The 23,093-nt window shown below is 43.8% G+C and overlaps 1 protein-coding gene across 2 annotated transcripts in view; it reads left to right on the plus strand.

The window, feature by feature from the left end:
* Positions 1–394: 394 nt before the first annotated feature.
* Positions 395–23,093, plus strand: part of aass (aminoadipate-semialdehyde synthase) — a 42,528-nt gene continuing 19,829 nt past the window's right edge. Inside the window, exons 1-15 of one of the 2 annotated variants that reach the window (XM_079501509.1) lie at positions 395–502; positions 1,512–1,735; positions 2,934–3,110; positions 3,384–3,468; positions 4,124–4,191; positions 5,917–6,063; positions 6,352–6,430; positions 6,629–6,756; positions 7,967–8,112; positions 9,320–9,442; positions 10,092–10,203; positions 12,170–12,229; positions 12,823–12,890; positions 18,015–18,136; positions 19,327–19,456. In XM_079501509.1, coding sequence (XP_079357635.1) covers positions 1,514–1,735; positions 2,934–3,110; positions 3,384–3,468; positions 4,124–4,191; positions 5,917–6,063; positions 6,352–6,430; positions 6,629–6,756; positions 7,967–8,112; positions 9,320–9,442; positions 10,092–10,203; positions 12,170–12,229; positions 12,823–12,890; positions 18,015–18,136; positions 19,327–19,456 — 1,667 coding nt within the window. In that variant the 5' untranslated portion in view covers positions 395–502; positions 1,512–1,513. Of the gene's footprint in view, positions 503–530; positions 690–1,511; positions 1,736–2,933; positions 3,111–3,383; positions 3,469–4,123; positions 4,192–5,916; positions 6,064–6,351; positions 6,431–6,628; positions 6,757–7,966; positions 8,113–9,319; positions 9,443–10,091; positions 10,204–12,169; positions 12,230–12,822; positions 12,891–18,014; positions 18,137–19,326; positions 19,457–23,093 lie in introns of those variants that run through there. The other variant, XM_079501508.1, reaches the window with a different exon arrangement.

The raw sequence follows: 23,093 nt of genomic DNA on the forward strand, positions 1-23,093 counted from the left end.
CATCAATGAATAAGTGAATGAATTAAGGGATGGATGGATGGATGGATCTTGGATGGATGGATGGATAAATGAATAAGCCATGGGCCCAAACCAAACATAAATAGGCCTACATAGAGTAAGCCTATAAACTGGAAAGGTCAAGTTTGTTGTAATGTTGTTCAGCTGAGAGAAGCAGAGGAGCGAAATTACATCAAAGAGATCTCTTTGATTACATTTCTTGATTGTAGATTGAAAACATTCATGTGAAGTCCATAGATATACAGTAGAAAAGGGGAAGTCCCCCAACGTGTCATCATCATACTGCGACAACACGTCACTGAGGAGGAGGCAGGGAGGAGGCCGATCCTTCAGACTAAAACAGGATTGGTTTAAATCCTCTTTTCCCCAGGCCCTCCCGACACGTCGCTGCGCTCCTTTGACCGACTTACAAACACACAGCTGACAGCCTTGTCCTGACGCACATGAGCTGTAGATCTACCCAAAGCGCAGTGCGCTGCGCAAGGTATTAATAGCTGGTGTGTGTGTAGGTGTGTTCGTGTGTGTATGTGTGTCCTCCTCGGCTCTCCATGTCCCCTTCCCCATGCTCCTCTCACCTCTGTGACTGACTCCTCTCTGGTCAATAAGCTGTGTTTTTGGGTGCGTTTCGCCGGGTCTTGAGTGCCGAACCGGGACGCAGTGCATTGTTGAAGGTGGGTTGCTATGGTATTGCGGTAATGATACTGGCCGTGTGTCACATTAGCGAACTAGTTCAGCGGCTGCCTGGACGCGTTTCTTGACCACTATGTTTAGGAAGTTCCAGGAACTTTCTAAACATAGGGGAGAGAGTAGGCTAGTAGTGGCGGACTCTGCTAGCCTACTCTCCCCTTTCCTCTGTCTGTCCCCTGTCATGTCCTTTAGGGGTGGCACTGTGGGGGACACGTGTTGTTTACTAAACAACACGTGTTCAGTACAGTGCACAGTACGTGCACGTGCTGTTGACTAAACTTATAACACGACATAATTATGCACTATAGCCTAGCTATAGGATCAAGTCAAGACTATAATTTTTGATTGGTATTGATTTATTGATTAATATTGAATACTTTATTGTTAGTTTGCAAATGTGGTATGATTATACAATGGTGCACTGCTAAAAGGATAACACAATTAACAAAGTCGATTTGTCGATTGTCGAAGTGTCCTTGAGCAAGATGCTGAAACCTATTGATCAGCAGAGCATTGAATCCTGATGTCTGAACAAAGTGGCCCACCGCCCAACGCCACAGAGTTCAGTGTCCCTGTCAAATCAATACCTAGAGTAGGTGCCTTTGTAAAACTCTCCCTCAGCAAACTGGACATGGCAGCAAGCTGCCAATCTCCCTGTATGGTGATGCATGTACGTACATTATGCACATACATACTGTGAATGACTCAGTGATTGTACAGTTCACCTGAATATCACTGTATGTGTGTGAGGCGGCCTGTTGCTAAACTGCAGTGCGTGCCCACACGCTCTTGTGTCCTATGAGCAGTCATGTTCAGACTCCTAAGTCACCAGAGCAGGGGAACCACGAGGGCCTGCCTCAGTAGCCAGCGACGCTATGAGCATCACAAGAGTGTCCTCGCCATCCGCCGCGAGGACATCAACCCGTGGGAGCGGAGGGCCCCGCTGGCACCACGACACGTCAAGGAGCTGACCCACGCCGGGCACAAGGTCCTGGTCCAGCCGTCCAACCGGAGGGCCATACACGAGAAGGTAAAAGCAGAAAGAACCCTGTGTGGGTGGCCACAATGTTTTCTTTAAATGGATATGCATATGCCGGTAAGTCATTAAGTAAGCCATAAGTAAGTTGTCTGGGGGCAGCTACTCTTTGGTGTTTGTGGTTCAACACTTCAGAACAGTGCCTTTGTCAAGGGCACTGGCAAGAGTATGACCGCAAGACAGGAGGCGAGGCATCATATTTCATGAAATTCAATGTGCTTTACATAGAGCATCAAGCAAAGGAAACACAAATTACATTGGGATGCATGAAACAAAATAAGTAAAAATTAACATACAGTGCAGAAGAGAAAAGAGTAACTCAATCACGGGCAAACAGAAATGTCTTTAGATGTGTTTTAAACTTTTAAAATAAATAAGAGTGGCAGCAGAACAGTTTTCTGGGAGTTTGTTCCAGATATGTGGTGCATAAAAACTAAATGCTGCTTCCCCACATTTTTGTTATAGGGACAGAAAGCAGGCCTGTCCCTACAGGTATAACACAAATGTGGGGAAGCGGCATTTTAGCATTTTAACATTTTTGTTATAGGGACAGAAATCAGGCCTTTCCAGCCGGGGCGCCTGATGGAGGGGAAAGGAACTGGTTGGAATAACGTGTTCCTTTCACACGCCACGTCCAACTGGGGAAACTCCCCCTGTCAGGTGAAAAGAAGCATCTTGGACTCCTCATGCATAGAAGGAAGCATGATGTCAGTCCATTGCTCTCCCCAGGTTGGCAGAGGGAGTGTAGCTCCCATGATTACATTAGATAATTAACACTGGGTGAAAAAAATTGGTTACAAAACATGGGATGAAAATTATTAAAAAATAGAAAGAAAGAAAGCAGGCCTTTCCCAGATTACCTGAGAGGTCTGGATGGTTCATGATATCGTAGAAGATCAGAAATGTATTTTGTCCCTAAAACCAATTAAAGCTGTATATACCGACAGTAGAATTGTTTTAATCAATTATTTTACTTAGGGAGCCAGTGTAAGTAGGTCCAAATGGAAATATACTGCTCACCAATCTCAACAGGCTCACAGAGCTGGTGTAGGTGCATTATTATTATAAAGTTGATCAGATTGTGGACTTTTAGCATGGTTTGCCATGCGGAATGAAGACGTTACAAATGCATCATTAGTGCATTTGATGACATGTTAATGTAAGGTTATATGATGTTTTTGTTGTATTTCAGTATTATGAGAAGGCTGGTGCCAGCATTCAGGAGGACATTTCAGAGGCCACATTGATCATCGGTGTGAAAAGACCCCCAGAAGAAAAGGTCTACTCCAGCAAAACCTACGCGTTCTTCTCCCACACCATCAAAGCACAGGAAGCAAACATGGGACTCCTGGACGACATTCTGAAAAAGGTAAGTCTATAATGCGTTTACAGCACGAGTTACTGCTGAAAATAAAGGTGTTACAGTAACGTCCTGATAATGACTGACCTCAAAGATGACATCACAGGCTGGTCAGTGTGTGTGGTCACATGGAGCCATGCCCACACCAGATAAACTTGATTAGATTTGTGTGTATTTAGCTGGTGACATCAACTGGAGCTGATGTTATGGCTGAAAGCCAAGGTCTGTTGGAGCTGTAGACAAACTGCTTGTCTCACAGTTTTCCTTATCTCGTCCACCTAGGAAGTGCGTCTTATCGACTATGAGAAGATGGTCGATCCTAATGGATACCGTATTGTGGCTTTTGGACAGTGGGCCGGTGTTGCAGGTAATACATACTTGGACATTACAGTGAACACGTAAGATGAACTGAGTTGAGGTGCTGTCGGGCATAAACCTCGTATCTCCATATTCTGGAGGAATATTCCAGGAGGAGTAGCGGCTGCTATCGGGGATCTGAATGAATATGAATTCTAACGTGTTTTTCGTAAATGTACGCCCTTCTTGATCATGCTGCAGTCAGTGCACATCTGTAATCTCGCAAGACAGTCGGTAACTCCTATTACAACGTGTAGAGTTGTTGTTATTAGGAATGAAAACAAAGGAGAACCACCGGAGGCCGACATCCCGTCTGTTTTATTTTTTTATTATTATTTTCCCGATGGGTTCCCAGATTCGTCGGATTTGCTATTTTTTATGTTTTTGAATTTAAATCCTGAAAAGTACGTTTTGGACATAAGAGGGTTCCACCCTTCATTCAATTAAATTAAAATGTATTTGTGTGTACTGGCATGTTTTTGGTAGTTTTGGGTTGTTTTGTGTAATTTGGGATACTCTTTGGTATGGGTAATTTGTGGTACTTGTGGGTAATTTCAATTTGGGGTTGTATTTGGGTAGTTTGAACAACATCAGTGACTTGTCCTAAGGTGGCGCTTCTTCTTAACGGGAAATCCTGAAATAATTGTGTGTTTGTTCATTTGCAGGAATGATTAATATCCTGCACGGTTTAGGATTGCGCCTGCTTGTGCTCGGGCACCACACCCCTTTTATGGTGAGATTCAATTGATTGATTTAAATAATGCTGGTCCCACAACCACTATTAATTATATCATCTTCTTAACATCTAAACCATGCATCTTCAGGCCACCAGAGAGAGAGAAAGCAGGGAGGGACCCTCCCACTACATGCCTATTGAATACAATTGCGTTGCAGATTCGTAGATAGTTTCAGAGACTCGTCAATGCTTAGTAAACTTGACCTTTCACTGTGTACTTAGGCCCCTTTCAGACGACGATGGTCTCCAGATAAAACGGCAAAGTCCCGTTGCGTTCTCAGTTTTTATTGACCCTTTACACGAGAACGCACACTTTATGAAAACGCTATAATATCGCTAGGTGGCGGTAACGGGCTGCCAAATAGACCAGTCACCCACGTTATGTACAAGAAGAAGAGCCGGCTCCCCCTTCACGCAACAGTTTCATTGTTCCCTGTGTCAATCACACTACAACACACACTACAAGTACACACTTCAACCCCCACTTTTCAATGACTTACATAGCTTGCTGTGTTAGGTGTTAGACTACGAGACCATTGTCCCCATTGGCCGTGAGTTCAAGGCTCACAGCGGACAGTTTTTCGCGATTTTTGCGGTCACTTTATTTTCTCACATATTAAAAACGCTACCAGATTAAAGTTAGGAATAAATAATACTGAGGTAAATGTTAATTAATAGGTTAATAGGGGAGGGTGATTCCTTTTTGTTTAATCACCTGGGGAGTAGGGAGGATGATGGTGGTGACAGACAGCCCAGAGCATGCAGGCAGAGCGCGCCACGGGATGGTTATATATTTTATAATACATTAGGCTACATAAACGCTGCTGCCGCGGCTGCCACCTATCACAATTAAGGCATTTTATTTACATCATGGTTTTACATTCACCATCGCTGATGAGCAGCGCTTTGTAGGCGAGGAGGGAGGCTTGTTCAGGAACTCCATTATATCATAATTATGCATCAATGTAATAATATATGCGCTGCGAGCCAACGTGAGCCATGATGTCATACGTTTTGCGGATTCACCGTTTTGCCTGTTTACACGGAGAAGGGATAAAACGGCGTTCTCAAAGATTTCCACTCTGGGAGGTGGTTTCACTTTGATGCGTTTTCACCTCCTGAGAACACCCTTCTCGTCTAAAAGGACCCCAGCAAACGATACTTTATTTTTCCGTTTCTTATGAACACCATCCTCGTCTAAAAGCCACCTTAGTCTGTTTTTTACCACATACACAAAACCACTTTGTCAAAAATAGCAGATCTACAAGCTCACAACACAAGGGGTTGTGAGCTTGTAGATCGGTTATTTTTGGCTAAAGTTCTCCTCAGAATAGGGATTCTACGGTTCAAGCAGTTAATGTAAAAAAATAAAAATAATCAACCCTATCACGCAAATATTTGTGATAGGATTAGATTAGTAATTTTGAGGACCCGCCTAGGGGTCCCGGACCTCCTGTTGAAGACCCCTGATCGAAACCTATTTTGCCGTAATGTTACCAAAGGAAACTAATCCTAAACTAAAAAAGTCGCAATTTTGAAAAATTGCAAAGTGTGGTTGCCGCAATATATAGGCCCCTCCCACAAACTTTGCTAGCCAATTACAATGTCGCGTCACCCCTGCGATCATGTGTAAGTAATTCGGAGGGGATTTATCCCCCCCCAAAAAAAACATTTCTGCAACAAACGGTTAATTTTTTAAAAATCTTTGGTTAATGTCCGCAGCATATTGGCATGGCTCATAACTACAGGAATGTCTACCAGGCCATCCAAGCAGTGAGGGACTGTGGGTACGAGATCTCCATGGGACTCGTGCCCAAATCCATTGGCCCAGTCACGTTTTGTTTCACTGGTACAGGCAACGTCTCCAAAGTAAGTGTTGCAAAGTGCAAAACACAACCTGAAAATATCCACACAGTAATCTCAGTTCATACACCCATCACATCGTTTGGCTCATCAGATTATCTTGTCGGTTCTTGTCATTAACCATTTAGGAGTTAAACCACATGAATGGCACGTAAACAGTGCATTTTCACATTTGTGGAAGTGTTCTTCGGGCTATGATAAGAATTGGTAAAATATTGAGAGTTAAAGTTAAGACATAGCTTGGAAATCAAGCCCATGATCCATAACTTCATGTGAGTCTCCTCTGCGGCACAGGGCGCTCAAGACATCATCAACGAGCTCCCCGTGGAATATGTCGAACCTCACGAGTTGAAAGATGTCTCTGAAACTGGAGGTATTCAATTCCTTTCGCTTATTATATAAGCCATATACAGAATGATTATGTTCCAATATATAGTGCACACACACACACACACACACACACACACACACACACACACACACACACACACACACACACACACACACACACACACACATGCTGAGTCAAACGGCTGATATTATGAATATTCTGTTTGTTAACTTCTGCCAGACATGACTAAAGTGTACGCCACAGTCCTGAGTCGTCATCATCACCTCGTGAGGAAGAGCGACGGCTTCTATGACCCGCTAGAGTATGAATACCACCCGGAGCTGTACACCTCCAACTTCAGGACCACCGTGAGTGTTTCCCTCCCAACCTTCCTACCCCTCGGTACCCATCATCGGACTAAGTGGCTGCATCATAGCTCTGTCCTCCCCAGTTGGAGGAGGGGGGGAATGTGGTTGCTATGTGGCTTGCGTTGTAAAACAATGCATGACCCACCCGAGCCAAAAATGATGTGTTAATCTAAATCATCAAACAAGGTGAGTGACAGCCACAACACTAGAGGAAGTGGCCGTGATCTGGTACTATCCACATTTTGAACAAACATGGGAAAATGTGGAATGCCCTGCTGCCCCTGACACAATCCATTAAAGGAGCATTCAGTGATTTGGGTGATTTGGAAAACCACCCAGTCCGCCCTGGTAACAAAATGTGCACATGCACGCTCTACAGTGGGGGGGAAGTGCAACAGACCAACAGCACGTGCACCAAGGCCCGCCCCCACTCGATCATGATTGGAGGAAGGCCCCACTCATCCTGATTGGATGACGGTTTTGCCACCCGCCACCAAAACTGAAACTAGGGTTTTTTGACCCCAGGGGCTCACGGGGGACAGGGAGGAACTCCTTATATGGTCAGCACACTCTATAGTAGGGAGGATTATCCAGAAAAAAATAAAAAATAAGTGATATTTGAATTAAGTAAAATCACTGAATATACCTTTAAAGCATGTGTAACACTGGTTTCTTTAGCCTGAAAAATCATATATCAGAGGGAGGTACATTTTGTATGCTATGTTGATGAATTGAATACATAGGACCACAATGGAAACAACACGTCCCCGGGATTTTGTTTGTGTTATCCTTTAACATAACCTGTAACCTTACCTGTACTACGACCACGTGCTGTTCACATCTCTACTTTTTTATAATACAATAATACTAATACTTTATATTAGTCAATGAATCAATCAATCATCACTAAAGCTAGAATATACACCCTCCTGTGAAAAAGAGCCTTTTAATGAAATCATTGGCTTCGTCAATTCAGTTCAACTCAATTAATTTACTGTCATTGCACGTGACATGAGATGAAATTACACTGTCCTGAGTCAAAATGGGAGGGAAGAAAAACAGAGAGAGAAAAGAATATCCACAATTTTAAAGAAAGAGCCATTTCGACATGTAACCATGAAGCAAACAGACAGAGCATGTAAGGTTTCAAAAAGGAATATTCAAATATAAAGTGTATATTGTTACTAATGTTAACTTATTCTTCTTCTAGGTGGCACCATATACAACATGCCTCATCAATGGCATCTATTGGGATCCTCACACGCCTCGACTCCTCCGCCGCCTGGACGCACAGAAACTGATCCGGAAATCCTCATGGGATGGTCGTGACGACGGTTGCCCCGGGCTACCACACAAGTAAGACCCCTCCTCCATTAACCATAACCCATTCTGGGCGGGAACACCTTTTGGTGTTTATGTTAAACTAAACAAAATGGCAGATCTACAAGCTCATAGCGCGGCACTCGGTGCCGCGCTACGAGCTTGTAGATCTGCTATTTTTGAAAAATCGTGAAATTGTGGCGCAAATCTTTGAAGATATATTGTTACAGAGTCAACGTTTTTAACTCAAATCTTTGCTTCTGGGGGTGTCCCTGGAACAACATATGGGGGTCGGCGGCCTATTACATATAATCCTTGACATGAAATATTGAGCACCACTGATATAGAAACATAGGTATTTCAGAATACTGTAATGATTTAGAAGATATTTTTTAAATTTCGATGTCAGGCCTAAATTGGTTCTCAACTCAATGTAGTAGGCTCATTCATAGTCTGGATTTTCGGTGGTGAGGTGACCACCACTCCGGTGGTGAGCTGACCACCGGAGTTGAGTAAAAACAGAGAGAAGGGCTGGGGCGGTGGCGGTGGTTTGCTCTTCACCGTGGCTCGTGACGTCATGTTGTAGTTCGGTGGTCACCTCACCACCGAAAATCCATACTATGAATGAGCCTTTACAGCCCTTCAAAGCCCGGATATATTTCTACTTGCAAAAAAGAGATTTCAACCTTACTACTACTTTGTACTACAAGTACTTAGCAGAGGAAAATATGTTTAAAAAAAAAAGTTTATGCACGTTTATAATAATTATTAAAATAATAATAATAAATTAAAACTTTACATTTGTGGGATATCTTTCACAATAATAAATAAAACATGTTCTAGACATTCTAATGATCACACAAAAATATAATATTACAGGCATTTTACTTACTTTTTTCAGTGTTAAAGGTTAAAGGTCAGTCCAGAGATTTTGAAGTTGTGTGAATTTCTGCCTTTTTTTATATGCAAATATGACCAATGGCATTGTAAGACTAAACAATGTACATCAATGATGATGTTTAGGTGAAAAAAGAACAGGAAAAATATATTTTGTTGCCCAAAAGCATCGCTGGGGCCTGAAGGCATATGACGGTGACCACAGGTCAGGTGTCAGGTCTTATCTTCAACTGTGTGTACTGTCTCTATGTATGATGGCTCAGTCGACTATAGCTTTGACCTCCAGAGCGGATAAGATAACCTTGCCGACCACCCTCCTCCTCTCCCCACCTCTGTCTCTTCCCAGACTGGTGGCCATTTGTGACATCTCTGCAGATATGGGGGGCTCTATCGAGTTCATGACCGAGTGCACCACCATAGACAGGCCTTTCTGTATATATGACGCCGACCAGCACATCGACCACGACAGGTAGGCACACACACACACACACACACACACACACACACACACACACACACACACACACACACACACACACACACACACACACAGTGAGTTAGACTACTCTGCTCTATACTCTTTTTATTTGTTTTTTGCTCAACTACGTTTCATGATCTACTGTACAGCAGTGTTTCTCAAATTCTCAAGACAAAAAATCACACCCGTGTGAAGTGAGTGGTGCAACTTCGTGTGGGGGTCCCCGAGGGGCACCCAGGGTGCCGGCCCGTTTCCGGCGAGCCACCCCGCGTCCGAAACGGTTGAGAAATGACAGAGTTACCGTGTGGGGGTCTCTCTACTGTACCCTCTACTGTACTGTACTGTACTGTGCTGGCACACCCGAAATCACCATATATATAGTTAATATGTGCGTGTGTGTTAGGTTGCGCACAGGTGGTGAAAAACAACCATGCTGTTTTCGTGCTCAGACACCCACCCACCCAGCCAGCCACCCACACACATAGCTCCGTAAGGGAGTGGTTGCACCACTCCTAAAGAATCTACAGTACTACTGCAATCTGAGCACAAAACAATGTCTTTATTTCCTGTACATAATGGATACGCATAACAAACCATGGCTGTTCCTTCAACATGTTCCTGTTTCTCCCCCCCGTGGCAGCGTGGAGGGCAATGGAATCCTCATGTGCTCTATTGATAACTTACCTGCACAGCTTCCCATCGAAGCCACAGAGTACTTTGGAGATCGCCTGTTCCCGTACATATGGGAGATGGTAAGACACAGGTCGGGAGGTAAGGTGTTTTGATAGTGCTGTGTTTTGGGATTACAGCTCTCTGTTGGAAATATTTCCACACAGTTCAATGTTTTACAGCGACTTTATGTCGCAACAGTAAATTAGTTAGCAGATGTCCTGTTTATTTAACAAGAAGACGGACATTGCCTGCATTTCCCGCTACATACAGCAAAATGCTTGCTCAGTGGCCTTGTAGTTAGTGTCCGCCTTGAGATTGGGAGGTCAGGGGGTCCCTGTGACGTGCTAGTGTCATACCATATCCAGGTAATGCACTTTGTACATCATGCTGCCTCACGCTACAGAAACAGGAGATGGGCCACATCACTCGGCAAGGCTTACTACAGCCAAATGCACTTTGATTCGTGCTTCAGCGTAATGCACATCCAGATTCACCAAAGCAATGAGTCACCTCACCTGACAATTGCACAATTAAAAAACAACCTGAGTTGACCCAAAGTGCTCTCCAATGGAGATTGACAAAATAAAACAAAACAAAACACAAGATATCCATAATCCGCAGTCCATAGTCCACAAAAGCAAGACTAGAATGTAAAACACACAAACTACAATAGAATATTAAAATAAAAAAACACCTTGTAAAGGGGTATTAAAAAGTCGGTGGGGCGAACGGTTCTCGAGTTATGTGGATTACAGACATTCATACTGTACGTAAACACAGATGTGGTGCATTTATAGATAGATTAGAAGTTAAATACATTAACATGGGTTAACTGAACGGGAACCCCTTTTGGTGTTTTAACTAAGCATTATGTTATACTTTAGCTATTGAAAATTAGCAGATCTACAAGCTCATAGCGCGCCACCGAGTGGCGCGCTACGAGCTTGTAGGTCTGCTATTTTTGAAAAATCGTGAAAATGCAGCACAAATCTTTGAATATATATTCTTTCAGAAGACCTTTTTTTTATTTCGACGTCAGGCCTAAATGGGTTAAATGGACTTTGCAAAACCGCATATATACAGGTCGGGTATGGTAATATTGTGATATGGTGTTTCCCCCCCCCCCCCTATATACCTGTAGATGCCAAGCGTTCATTCTTTTGGCTGATACAGTATAATCACATGACATTATAGTGGTGTGACAGCCGGTCAGCAGTTCTATTTAGTATCAGTGTGAGCTCAGTGAAAGGTTTCTTCTTCAGCTCAACCTGGCCTCATGATTAGAATTTCATCGTGTCTACACTGTAAGCTCATAGCGCGCCACCGAGTGGCGCGCTACGAGCATGTAGGTCTGCTATTTTTGAAAAATCGTGAAAATGTGGCGGAAATCTTTGAATATATACCTGAGGCCGATTCTACAAATGCTTTCTAAAATCAGTGGGTTTTGAACTTTTATGTAATTGAAAATTATTCAAGATTTTTCAAACACTTTCAAGATTAAAAAATTATTATTTTTGAATAGCCAATGCTAAGATCTGAAATGACAGATACCGTACAGTATTTCCCCGTTTTGATGTTTAAAGTTTGTGTAAGAATGTTAATTTGGTAATTTGTTCTCCTAGTTTAACGTACCTGTATTCTGGGGTAATTCTAACTCAAGACATATCTCAGTTCATATTGCGTATGTATACAGTCCATGTTTACATATTTACCTATATACAATGCTGTACATGATTTGAGTCTTTGAGAACAATGTTATGATGTAACACTTTGATATTTCCTTTTTTTTTTTTACATTTGAGTTTCAGTTTGACAAAAAACTACACTGAGAAGAGAGAAGATCTGAACAGTAACCAACGATCTGGCGAATCAATGCAAAACTATTGTAATGAGTCTGTGTATGTTTACTGTTTGCTAAGGGAGAGTCTTACAACGACTTGTGAATGTGAACACGATTGTTTGCCAAAACCACCGAAAGATAGGCCCCCCTGCTTAAACGGTAAAATACAACTCTAGTTCATATATAATTCTGACTGTATTCAACAGCTGCCCTCTGATGCTACCAGGCCCCTAGAAGAAGAGGATTTCAGTCCCCAAGTCAGAGACGTAAGTACGTTTTTAAAGGACTTTTTTTTCCAACCAAGGGGCATTCGAACAAGTGGCTAAATAAGTCTTTTTTTTGGGGGGTTTTGCGGTTCTTTACAAACTTTTACGGCGATTTCTTTATTATTATTTACTATAGTCCTACTATACCCCAGGAAATTACATCTGGCAACAAAAGATCACGGGATCTACTGAATGTGAAGGGGGAGGTGACAAATGGACATATTGAGCCTACGACACAGAGTATGGCATCCCCTAATATCCTCCTTCACATTCAGTAGATCCTGTGATCTTTTGTGGCCAAATATAATTTCCTGGGGTTTAGTAGGACAAGTAGTAAATAACAATAAATAAATCCCAGTCAAATTTTGTAAAACAAAATGACATATTTAGCCACCTGTTCAAATGCCCCCGCCCCCCCCCCTGTCAAAAATAGCTAAAATCGCTAAAACAAAAGAAAGCAGCAAATGAAAACAAATGTAACACTTATCTTTTACTTTCTCTAACCTAAAACATGAACCAAAGTTGTCCTTTAAATGCAAGTAATTTTTAAAAAAGAAGAAAAAAATAAACATATATATATTTTTTGTCAATAGGCTGTCATCACTTCGAACGGAAAGCTCACACCAAAGTTTGAATACATTGAGAAGCTTCGGGAAAGAAGGTAATACTTGTGATTCAGAGAGAAGAATGGCTCACAGTCACCACTCACTTTGAACTCTCTAAAGACTATTCAAAACAGAAACCTGCTGCTGTTTTGAATAAAGTCTTTGTAGCGTCAAATGTGAGTTGCTAGCCATTCTTCTCTCTATGATTTTGCCTCTGTGCCGAATTTGGATGATGTGCTTTATTTATATCTTTGTAACTAATCTTTAAGAATAATGTTACAAAAATTACTTGGCCATGTGTGTGTGTGTGCCTGCTCCACCAACGAGGTTATGCAACCAATCTAAAGATGACACATTTCTAAAGAATACGTGAAAGGTAACATTTTTGTTATAGTTTGTATAGCCATTTTGTAGCTACTGTTAATATGGCTGCTTCTAGCGAATCACACTGCATAGCAATATTTTACTGGCTGTATTTGCACCTTTATCCCCCCGTTCCACTAGCCACGTCAGCATTATTTGTAGAGAGTAGACTCTCTAAGCAAATAACGCTGATGCATTTCAATCTCTAAGTGTTGTCGTGTCCTCCAACTAGCCAGAGCAGCACTATTCCACTCTAGGTTAGACACTTAAACCACTTAAACCTGGAGTCCCTCAGGGTTCTATACTAGTGTGCCCTGGCCTAGGGGGAACCTAAGGTGCAACAGGACTCTCTCCTTTTCCAGTCCCCAAACAACCAGTCAATAACAGTTTAAAAGGCCAAAATGTCAGTCATTTATTGACTAGTTGAGACACACACACACACACACACACACACACACACACACACACACACACACACACACACACACACACACACACACACACACACACACACACACACACACACACAATTTACAATTTACAATTTAGGCATTTAGCAGACGCTCTTAATCCAGAGCACACACGTATACCTCAGGTTGGACCCTTAAAGACCTAGTGAAATGAAAAATACAGGCATTTTATTTTGAAGTGTCACTCTGAAAAGGAAAGCTGTGTGTTTGAACCAATCAGAACGTCTCATCCCTCCAGGCTATGGGGCGTAGCTCCGTCTCATGCACAACCCATGCACGCACCAAGCCCCCAGAAAGGCTGGCCAACGCTGAAGCCGCGAGACGTAGTGGTCATAGCTGGAACTGCAGGCGGGCCCCTGCATTTTAGCACGAGGAAACCCGATGCAGCTGGCGTTTAACATTGAGCATTGAATTAAATCAAGATTAATTTTTATGCATGCGAGCCTCTACATGTCATCACGCAGCACGTTTTCGCTCAAAGGAAGTAATTTAAATTGTCCTTTTTATGGAATTTTGAGATACACAAGATACACAAAAAATTACATTTCCCCATTGTTTTGGCATCCATTGTTAGGCATGCCCATACGATGATCACGGATATGGTCTAAAAGAAAACGTATTTTTCATTTCACTAGGTTTTTAACTCCTAATCAAAGACTAGTGATATGCTTAATACCCAACAGAAAACAACAATACAGATATCTGACCTCGGATAAAGAAGAAGTAGGTCGGGAGTGGCTTATTGTCGGTATCAGCCGATAACACGTGGGAGTCTATCCCTGTTACAATGCGCTAGACCCCTGGGAGATGGAGTCTATCCCTGTTACAATGCACTAGACCCCTGGGAGATGGAGTCTATCCCTGTTACAATGCGTTAGACCCCTTGGAGATGGAGTCTATCCCTGTTACAATGCGCTAGACCCCTGGGAGATGGAGTCTATCCCTGTTACAATGCGCTAGACCCCTGGGAGATGGAGTCTATCCCTGTTACAATGCGCTAGACCCCTGGGAGATGGAGTCTATCCCTGTTACAATGTGCTAGACCCCTGGGAGACGGAGTCTATCCCTGTTACAATGCGCTAGACCCCTGGGAGATGGAGTCTATCCCTGTTACAATGCGCTAGACCCCTGGGAGATGGAGTCTATCCCTGTTACAATGCGTTAGACCTCTGGAAGATGGATTGCTGAGGTGGAGCGCCACACCTACCATCAGCTCCCAGTACTTCCCTTCCCGCAGGACTTGCTGCACCAAGCCGTACTAGTTGCCAGTGCCCGAGAGGCAAATATTGTACCCCACTACAATTATTTGAAAACTTTTGTTTCTAGTTAACTTTGTAGATGTTGATTATTATTACAAAACATACAGTAACCATTTCAGCCCTATTTAAACATTGACTATTTGAAAATAGCCAATCTACAGCTTGTTGATCTGCTATTTTCGATCTGCTATTTTCTGTGAAAGCCTTCCCCACAAATGACGACACAGGTTTAAGTGCTTAAGCCCTAACTTCGTTCCCATCCTTTTCTCGTGTCAAGAGGGGGAAAGCCTGGTAAAGAATTATGGCTTCCGGGCGGGACTTTATTAGGAACTTCCACCGGAAGCTGTCTTCCTTTTGTGACCAATCATGATACGGTTTTCATGTCCAGGGAATGTAAAACGAATGAATAACGAAAAGTTTTTGAAAGTTCCACAATTTCTTTCTAATATTTCTGACAATTTAACAAAAGGAAGAAAAAGGCCCAAACTAGGGATGCCAGGTGTAACGTGCGTAAAAGGCAGTGTACAACATTTTTCCAGGTGCCAGGATTTCCCGGGTATAATTCTAACACTTTGTCATTGTTCCTGCACAGTGTTTTCGTGGTGTGCTGGGTGTGCCAACCTTCCTCTGCCCTAACACCTTGCATGGCTAGCGTGCCACCTCCACCCTAGCAGACGAAGGACTTTACCCTATTACTATAAGGGGTACATCTTTTATTATCACCATGTCAATGAAATCAGCCCTTCCTTTTCACGCCTCCTCTGCATTTAGTTTTTGTCCTCAAATGACAACGCCATCTGTTGAGCTTTTTGTTACTATTTTATCCATCAATATTCATTTGCCAGATTTTTCGTTTCCCCTTCAGTGATTCATTTTGTACCATTCTTTCCTGAAATTATGTTGATTTGAGTACAATATATTGCTAGGAAAATGTTTCTTTCTAATCCTTTCGAAGCAGTAGTAATAATATGGCATATAAAAAGGATTTGATTCATTCCTGTTTACGTCAAATATTATAATGTATACAATATAATTATAATAATATTTAGGCTTTGCTTTCGATACATTGCATGTAAATAATTATGGCTTAAGTCATTCTGAACACTCACTGCTGAAATAGATTCACTTGAACGGTTTCTAATCCTTATCCTTTTGACTGCAAACTGGACCGACCTACCCAATATCACAGTTGTTACTAAGAAGGATCAATTTGGAAACAAGGGTGCAGTTGAACTGGAAGTGGCTTATAATCCCTCGCGTTTGAAAATGTCGCTCCGGCCACGCTTTCTATTTGCTGTTATTTAGGCCACTTGTAAGAATGAGTATCATTTCTCCAGACAAGCCATGATGCCTCACAATCTTAATCCCTTTGTTTGAGTTTGGTTCCTTAAGATATGAAAACTTGGGGTAAAAACCTTGCACAGTGGCCCCTGTCACCATTGTTTTTAATTAAGGAAGCAAGCCTTCTGCGGTGGATAAACGGACCTCATGCCAGTCCTGTTGTGGCTTACGCACGTGTAGTGTCGCATCCAATTAGGACGAGGTTAATGATTACACCCAAATGAATGACTCCTTGGGGATTTGTGAGGGAGGGGGGTGTACTGGGGCATATTAAATATGACCAAGCAAGTGGCCTGACTTTAGAGGTGGGATTTATTTATATTAGGGGCTCTTACAGTCTTAAGTTGGGATACTCTCCCTAGAATGCAACATTTATTTACTTTTTCTTACGAATCCAACAGCTTCAGTGTAGCTCTAATTTTAATGAATTCATTTGTATATCCATTTCCCTATCATTATGATCTTGCATGATGGTATGTCTCAGAGTAAATCATCACTATTATTGAGAATATTCAAATTAGGGCTGCAAGTTCTGCAACAATTGATTATTTCCCCAGCAATTATTCTAAATATTTTAGATTTTCTTTTGAGGAAATCAATTAGTCTGAACCACTTGCGCCCTGCGCAAGCTCACAACGTAATGAACAATGCAATGTTGTTTGTAGATCTGATATTTTGGCTATTTTTGAAAATTTCAAATTAGTTTAACTGTTGCACCTCTAATTCAAATGACGTGAATTGATTCATTATTTCCATGGCATCCTCCCCTCCACTTCCTGCTTGTAAAACCAGTCTCCTGTGTTTGTTCATGATCATATAATATCACTCATTGTTTTTTTAATTGTATTGTCTTTTCTTCAACCTTTTATTTATTAATAGAATTATCAAAATGGTTGACAATTCTAAACATAAATGTGCAAAATGTTATCTGTATACTGGTGAACTTTTTTTTTTTTTTTTTACCCATTATTACCTGAGGCCAATTCTACAAATACCAGTAGTTGTCAAAGAAAAACTAAATTATTCAAACACTTTTTCAAATATGTTCACAAATAGCAGATGTACGAACAGATTGTGTATCTGCTATTTGTGAGAACCACTGTTCTAAATCCTAAAAAAAACGATAATTTGATATGTCGCAGTACGAAAAAAAAAACGAGTACTCCCGGTTTTAATGGGTTGATTACGATTTTAATGGGGGCACAGTGGTGCAGTCGGTGGCGATGTCGCCTCACAGCTAGAAGGTCCTGGGTTCGATTCTCTCTGGGGTGGCTGTGGGCGCTGGGGGCGTGTTCTCTCCTCCACGTCATCAGTGCCCATACCCTAGGTGGGGTTGGCGAAAGGGCCTCTCTGTGTGGAATGTTCTCCCCGTGTCCCCCTGACTACCCTCACAAAAAACATAGAGTAATCCTGGTCTCTAAACTGCCTCCCCCTGGCCAGCCGGGTCGCCTGATGGAGGGGAAAATAACTGGTTGGAATAACGTGTTCCTTCCACGCGCTACATCCTACTACTTGTCAGGTGAAAAGAAGCGGCTTGGACACTCATGCATTGAAGGAAGCATGAGGCCAGTCCGTTGCTCTCCCCAGGTTGGCGGAGGGAGTGTAGAACCCAGGATTACATTAGATAATTGACACTGGGTGGAAAAATGGGTTACAAAAATCGTGGGGTTAAAAAAAACGGGGAAAAAAACAACAACAATTCAGGAGTGGTTCCAACACTGTTTACATCGTGTACTTGTCCTCCCAGGGAAAAAGATCAGATCCTGAAGAAAGCTGGGATGAAGCGAGTCCTCCTCCTTGGTTCAGGATACGTGTCTGGCCCCGTCATCGAGTACCTGACTCGAGATGAAGGGACTCAGGTCACTGTTGGTGAGTTCTTACTGTTGGATTCACGTAATGTTGTTGGTGAATGGTAAATGGTTGATTTAAGGCTTATTATTGTTCTGTAATATACCACAATCGTTGTTGTCGGGAAGAAACCTTTTTACCTCCAAATTCTCAACATGTTTTCTCGTCAAGCTAATGAGTGAAAATAGCCGCTCTACAATCTCACAATGCATTGCGAGCTTGTATGTAGATTGTAGATCTGCTATTTTCCACCCGTAATATACTAATATGTACTAATACACTAATATGTACTTACTGTATAGTACTTGCTACAACATGGAACTCTTAACAGCCCTTGGGATGGTGGCTTGAATGGTGGATGAATCTTGCTGTGACAGTAAGGGCAGGGTCAAAAGGGCAGGGGCTCAAGCGATAATGGGCGTTTGGGCGATGTGTCGGCCGATGCTCGCCCGCTGTTAAAACATACTGTTAGGACTAACAACATTTTTAAGTTGTGAGATTTTATTTATTTTCTTTAATCCATACTGTACTACAGTACATTTGGAATGTAAGTGAATAATGTGAGTTGATGGATTGTGTTTCCAACTCATTCTTTAGTATTCTAGTCTGTTCAGTTCCCAAATTCTTGTTTAATTGCCTGCCCAGAGTGAGGGGTGCTCACAGGTACTCAACCAGGGGAAGTTCATATGATCTTGTCCCCCCCCAGGTTCAGAATGGTCCGAAGAGGAAACATTGTTTTATTACACAGCCATTACAAAGTGGAATGCCCTCCCTGCAGTCCGGAAACCCATACATTCCCTAGATTTTTTCTTACCTCATTTAGACCTGAGGCCGATTCTAAAAACGCTTTCTAAAACCTAACCTAAGGTTTCTGAAAACCTTGAAATTATTATTCAAAAATTATTGTTATTTTTTGTTGGTATAGCAATAACTAATGAGACACAGAGGTAGCATCCGGATTCAAAGCTTAAACAACATATAGGTTGCATCAGGTCTAAATGGGTTCAAATGATTTTAAGTCAAGGCTTCATCTCAACAAACATTGTAACTGGTCATAGTTAGATCCCTATCCCGGATAGCCCACTCCTCTTCTCCTTCTCAAGGTGAAACATGTTTCGGCTTTGGTGTTTTATAAAAAATGGTGACATTGTTCGGATTCTTTTTTTTTAAACTGCCAATTAAATATTCTATTCTATCTGTGTGTTTTACAGCGTCGATGTTGTTGAACCAGGCGGAGGAGCTGGCGGCCAAATACCCCAACACCATCCCTGTAATGTGTGACGTCACCAGCCAGGAGAAACACCTGTACTCTCTGATCAAAGACCATGACCTGGTCATCAGGTAATATACAACAGGTCGTTTCGAGGAAGCGATCTGATTGGTTGAAACAGCCTTCTAGTCGTGGTTCAAACGAGCACCACTCCACACCTAATCAAAACAAAGAATTCAGCTGCTCTGTTTTCCCAGAGCGCAGCAAACTCGGTGGCTAGGCTAGTGACTACATCTGTCATTAAAGAAATATGTTTTTTCAGCGATTTTCTTAGTTTTAAGGGTAACTGTTGTATAATTGCAATATTACACGAGAGGGGGTGGTTTAACGTCATTAATGCACTTCTGCGTTGCTTTCGGAACTCGCCCTGCGGGCTCGTTCATGCAGCATCGCAGGCGTGCATTAATGACGTTAAACCACCCCCTCTCGTGTAATATTGCTTAAATATACTGTAGGAGTTGGGGCGCCCGATGTCCTAGCGGTCCAGGCGCATACCACATAGCTAGGCGCATGCCTGACAGCGTGTCGCGAGCTCGAGTGCCAATCCCAAGGACCTCTGCTGCGTGTCATTCCCAGTCTCTCTCCCTGTTTCCTGTCTATATTCACTATATCCTATCAATAAAGGCGGAGACGACATATCTGCGGTGTAAACTCGCAGGTCTTCTACTACAGGGGTTCTCAACCTGTGGTTCGTGACCCCTCGGGGGGTCGCCAAATTATTTTGGGGGGTCCCCAAATTATTATTTTTTGTGCAACTGAATGGCTGGAAAAATGGAAATGAAGAGTTTACATAGTACACATAGTACATGCATAAACGTTCCTTAATGATTATATCTGGTTTCAGTATTCATTTATGATTATATCTTCTCTATTATTAAGGTTATTTTTGCAGTCAGTTTGTATTGGGGGTGGGGAGGGGGGCGGGGGTTGCGAGACATGGCCAAAGCATTTCCGGGGGTCCCCAGCCAAAAACGTTGAGAACCACTGTTCTACTACATTGAATGGTAGAGTGACTGATGTTAGTCTGCTCAAACGTTACTCTTTTACCTACACACTAACTTTACAAAGATGCCCAGAACATCGCACAAGGCTGCTGTACTATACCTCATACTAAGCATTTAAAGTATGAGGTATAACGTACAGCAGCCTTGTGTTTATACAACAGAAAGATTGGGTATTGGGTAAGACTGACGTTATGTATCTTTCAGGACCTTTCACTGCTTCGTCTCAACCATTACTCTATGGCTCTGGTCTCAGTCTTAGAGTATATATGAATAGAGACGGCACCCGAGTTCTCCTCCCATCCACTTGCATTAAGTTGCTCTAAAGCTTACTTACTTACTTACTCCTCTTCGTCCCCTATGGGACATAAGGCTTCAATGAGCGCTCTCCATTGCATCCGATCCCTGGCAGCATGTTGCGCCTCTCCCCAGGACAGGTTCATCTGTTCCAGCTCCTGCGTCACAGTTCTGCGCCAGGTGGTCTTGGGCCTCCCAGGTTGTATTATATAGAAATTTCACGAAATACCTTTCGTTTATGGGTAGGTTTCCTTCAAAACCTAGCTGCAGAACATTATTTTATGTACTCCCAGGACAGAAAATTCTAGAATTTTCGCTGTCCTGGGCTCTAAGGGTGACGTAGGAAGCCACGCCTATCCCGTATAGATACCTGCGTGGCTACGTCAGCCCTCATTCAACTTTTCTTCTGCTAAGCTGCGAGAACGAACTTTAACATTCCAGTGTGTGCAGGGTAATATATCTCGCAAACTCGGCCGAGAGATTAATTCTTTAGGACCGTGAGATCTCTGGCACACTCTCGAAGCAAACAGAAGGATACTTCTCGAGAAAAAAAGCCGAACTTCGACACAAGTGAGTTCTAGGCAACTTGTTGCTACGCTAGCTTGTCGAAAAAACAGCTCGCGCCTCTTTTTCTCTCTCGCTAAAGCTAGCGTTTGTTAGCTTAAAGCTATCCATAGTTAGCTTAGCGCTACTAGGCAGATACGCCTGTGGTCTACTATTACACGCCACGAGGAAGATAAACCTGTGGCTGTTAAGCACTCGGACTCCTCTCTCTACAAGCAACCATGTCGCTGACGAGGGAGACCCAGCCCGGGGAAAGACGCCATCGAGGACAGCCGGTGCCCGCCGACTGTCAAGAAGGCCCCAAACAAAAGACGTGCTCCACCTGGGGATGCGGGAACACGATGTCGGGCAAAGACGGGCATGACGAGTGCATGTATTGTCTCGGCCTCACCCACACCCGTGAGTCCATGGAGGAAATCGGTCCCGTTTGCCTCCATTGTGAGAAAATGGACGACGACGTCCTAAACAACAGGCTCGGACGTGTCCAAAGGTATTATGACAACTTTGCCGCCCACGGACTCCGAGAGAGGAGCCCCACTCCTCCCCCGCGACGAGCTCGCATACAAGTCCCGCCAAAGGGGCTTTGGCCCCGCGTCACCACCGGAGAGGGACAACGAGCTACCCCGAGACAGAGGCTCGACTACTCGGGCAACAGAGCCCCAACCGGAGCCTCTTCTTCAAGAGCAGCACCTGCCGGCGCTAGCCGAGACAGGTACGCTACTTCAGCCTCTGCAACCAGGGCTCACGAGGCCACTGATTACGAGGCTCATGGCGCGAGGCCAAGGGATACCTTCGCACCGCGCCGCTCTTCCCCAGCTCCACGTGCTCGACAACACGTCGTGCAGGCCACCATTGAGTGCCCGCCCAGACATACAGCTAGACGCAGACAGCCTGCCGTTGCACCCAGCTATATGGTGGACCGCCTGGACCCTTCCCCAGACCGCGCAATGTCTCCCGGTGGGGAGCATTGGACTACCAGGGAGGAAGGGGAGCTTCGTGATGACGAGCTCCCTTCCTTCCAGGAGCAACTCCAGGACTACCACGTCCTGGACGAGGCCTACGCGGACGAGCGAGATGGCCATGATGACCTCTCCCCCGGGGACTACGTCAGCACCACTCGTCGCCCCTTCGACGACCTGGATGCCATGGACATACAGGAGCACCAGCAAGCCAGGGCTCCTGTCCCCCCGCCTCCTGTACCCCCCATGGATGACTCCAATATTTACGAGATATACAGGAAGGCTAGTGCACGTTGTAACCACACATGGCCTAAGTCAACTGTCAAGGTACTACCATGGGAAGGCAGGACTGATGAGTCCGCCCCCCCCCCCTGCACCTAGAAGACAGAAGCTCCCTATGGCACAGGGCTTCGAGGAGGCCATGATGCACGCCTGGGACGAACCCCTCCTGAAGGTGGATTTTCCCAAGGCCAGCGCCAAGGGGCCCAACTACATACCAGATAAACAAACCCTCGCCATAGACTTCATGCCAGCTATGGACAAGGCTATAGCGGCCTACCTGGCCAACCCTGCAGCTCCTAGAGTGGATCACCACGTAAAGGAACCGCAGCTCCTGTCCAGCAGCGTGAGGGAAGCCTCAAAACTGAACAAGTGGCAGTATGCACACATGTCATTCGTGGCGAAGGCCCTCAATGCAGGAGCACTTCTCCAGGGTTCCATGAAGAGCCTCCTCATTGAGATGGGACAGAAGTCCATTAAAGTCCAGCTAGCGGAACTGCCAGAAGACCTGGCCGAGTTACGCCGCCTGAATCACGAGATGGCCACCCTCCAGAGGGACTCCACTCTCCACAACGCCAAGGCAATGGCATGTTCCATCCTCCAGGAGA

The sequence above is a fragment of the Electrona antarctica genome (genome assembly GCF_951216825.1).
Source record: "Electrona antarctica genome assembly, chromosome: 5".
NCBI lineage: Eukaryota > Metazoa > Chordata > Actinopteri > Myctophiformes > Myctophidae > Electrona > Electrona antarctica.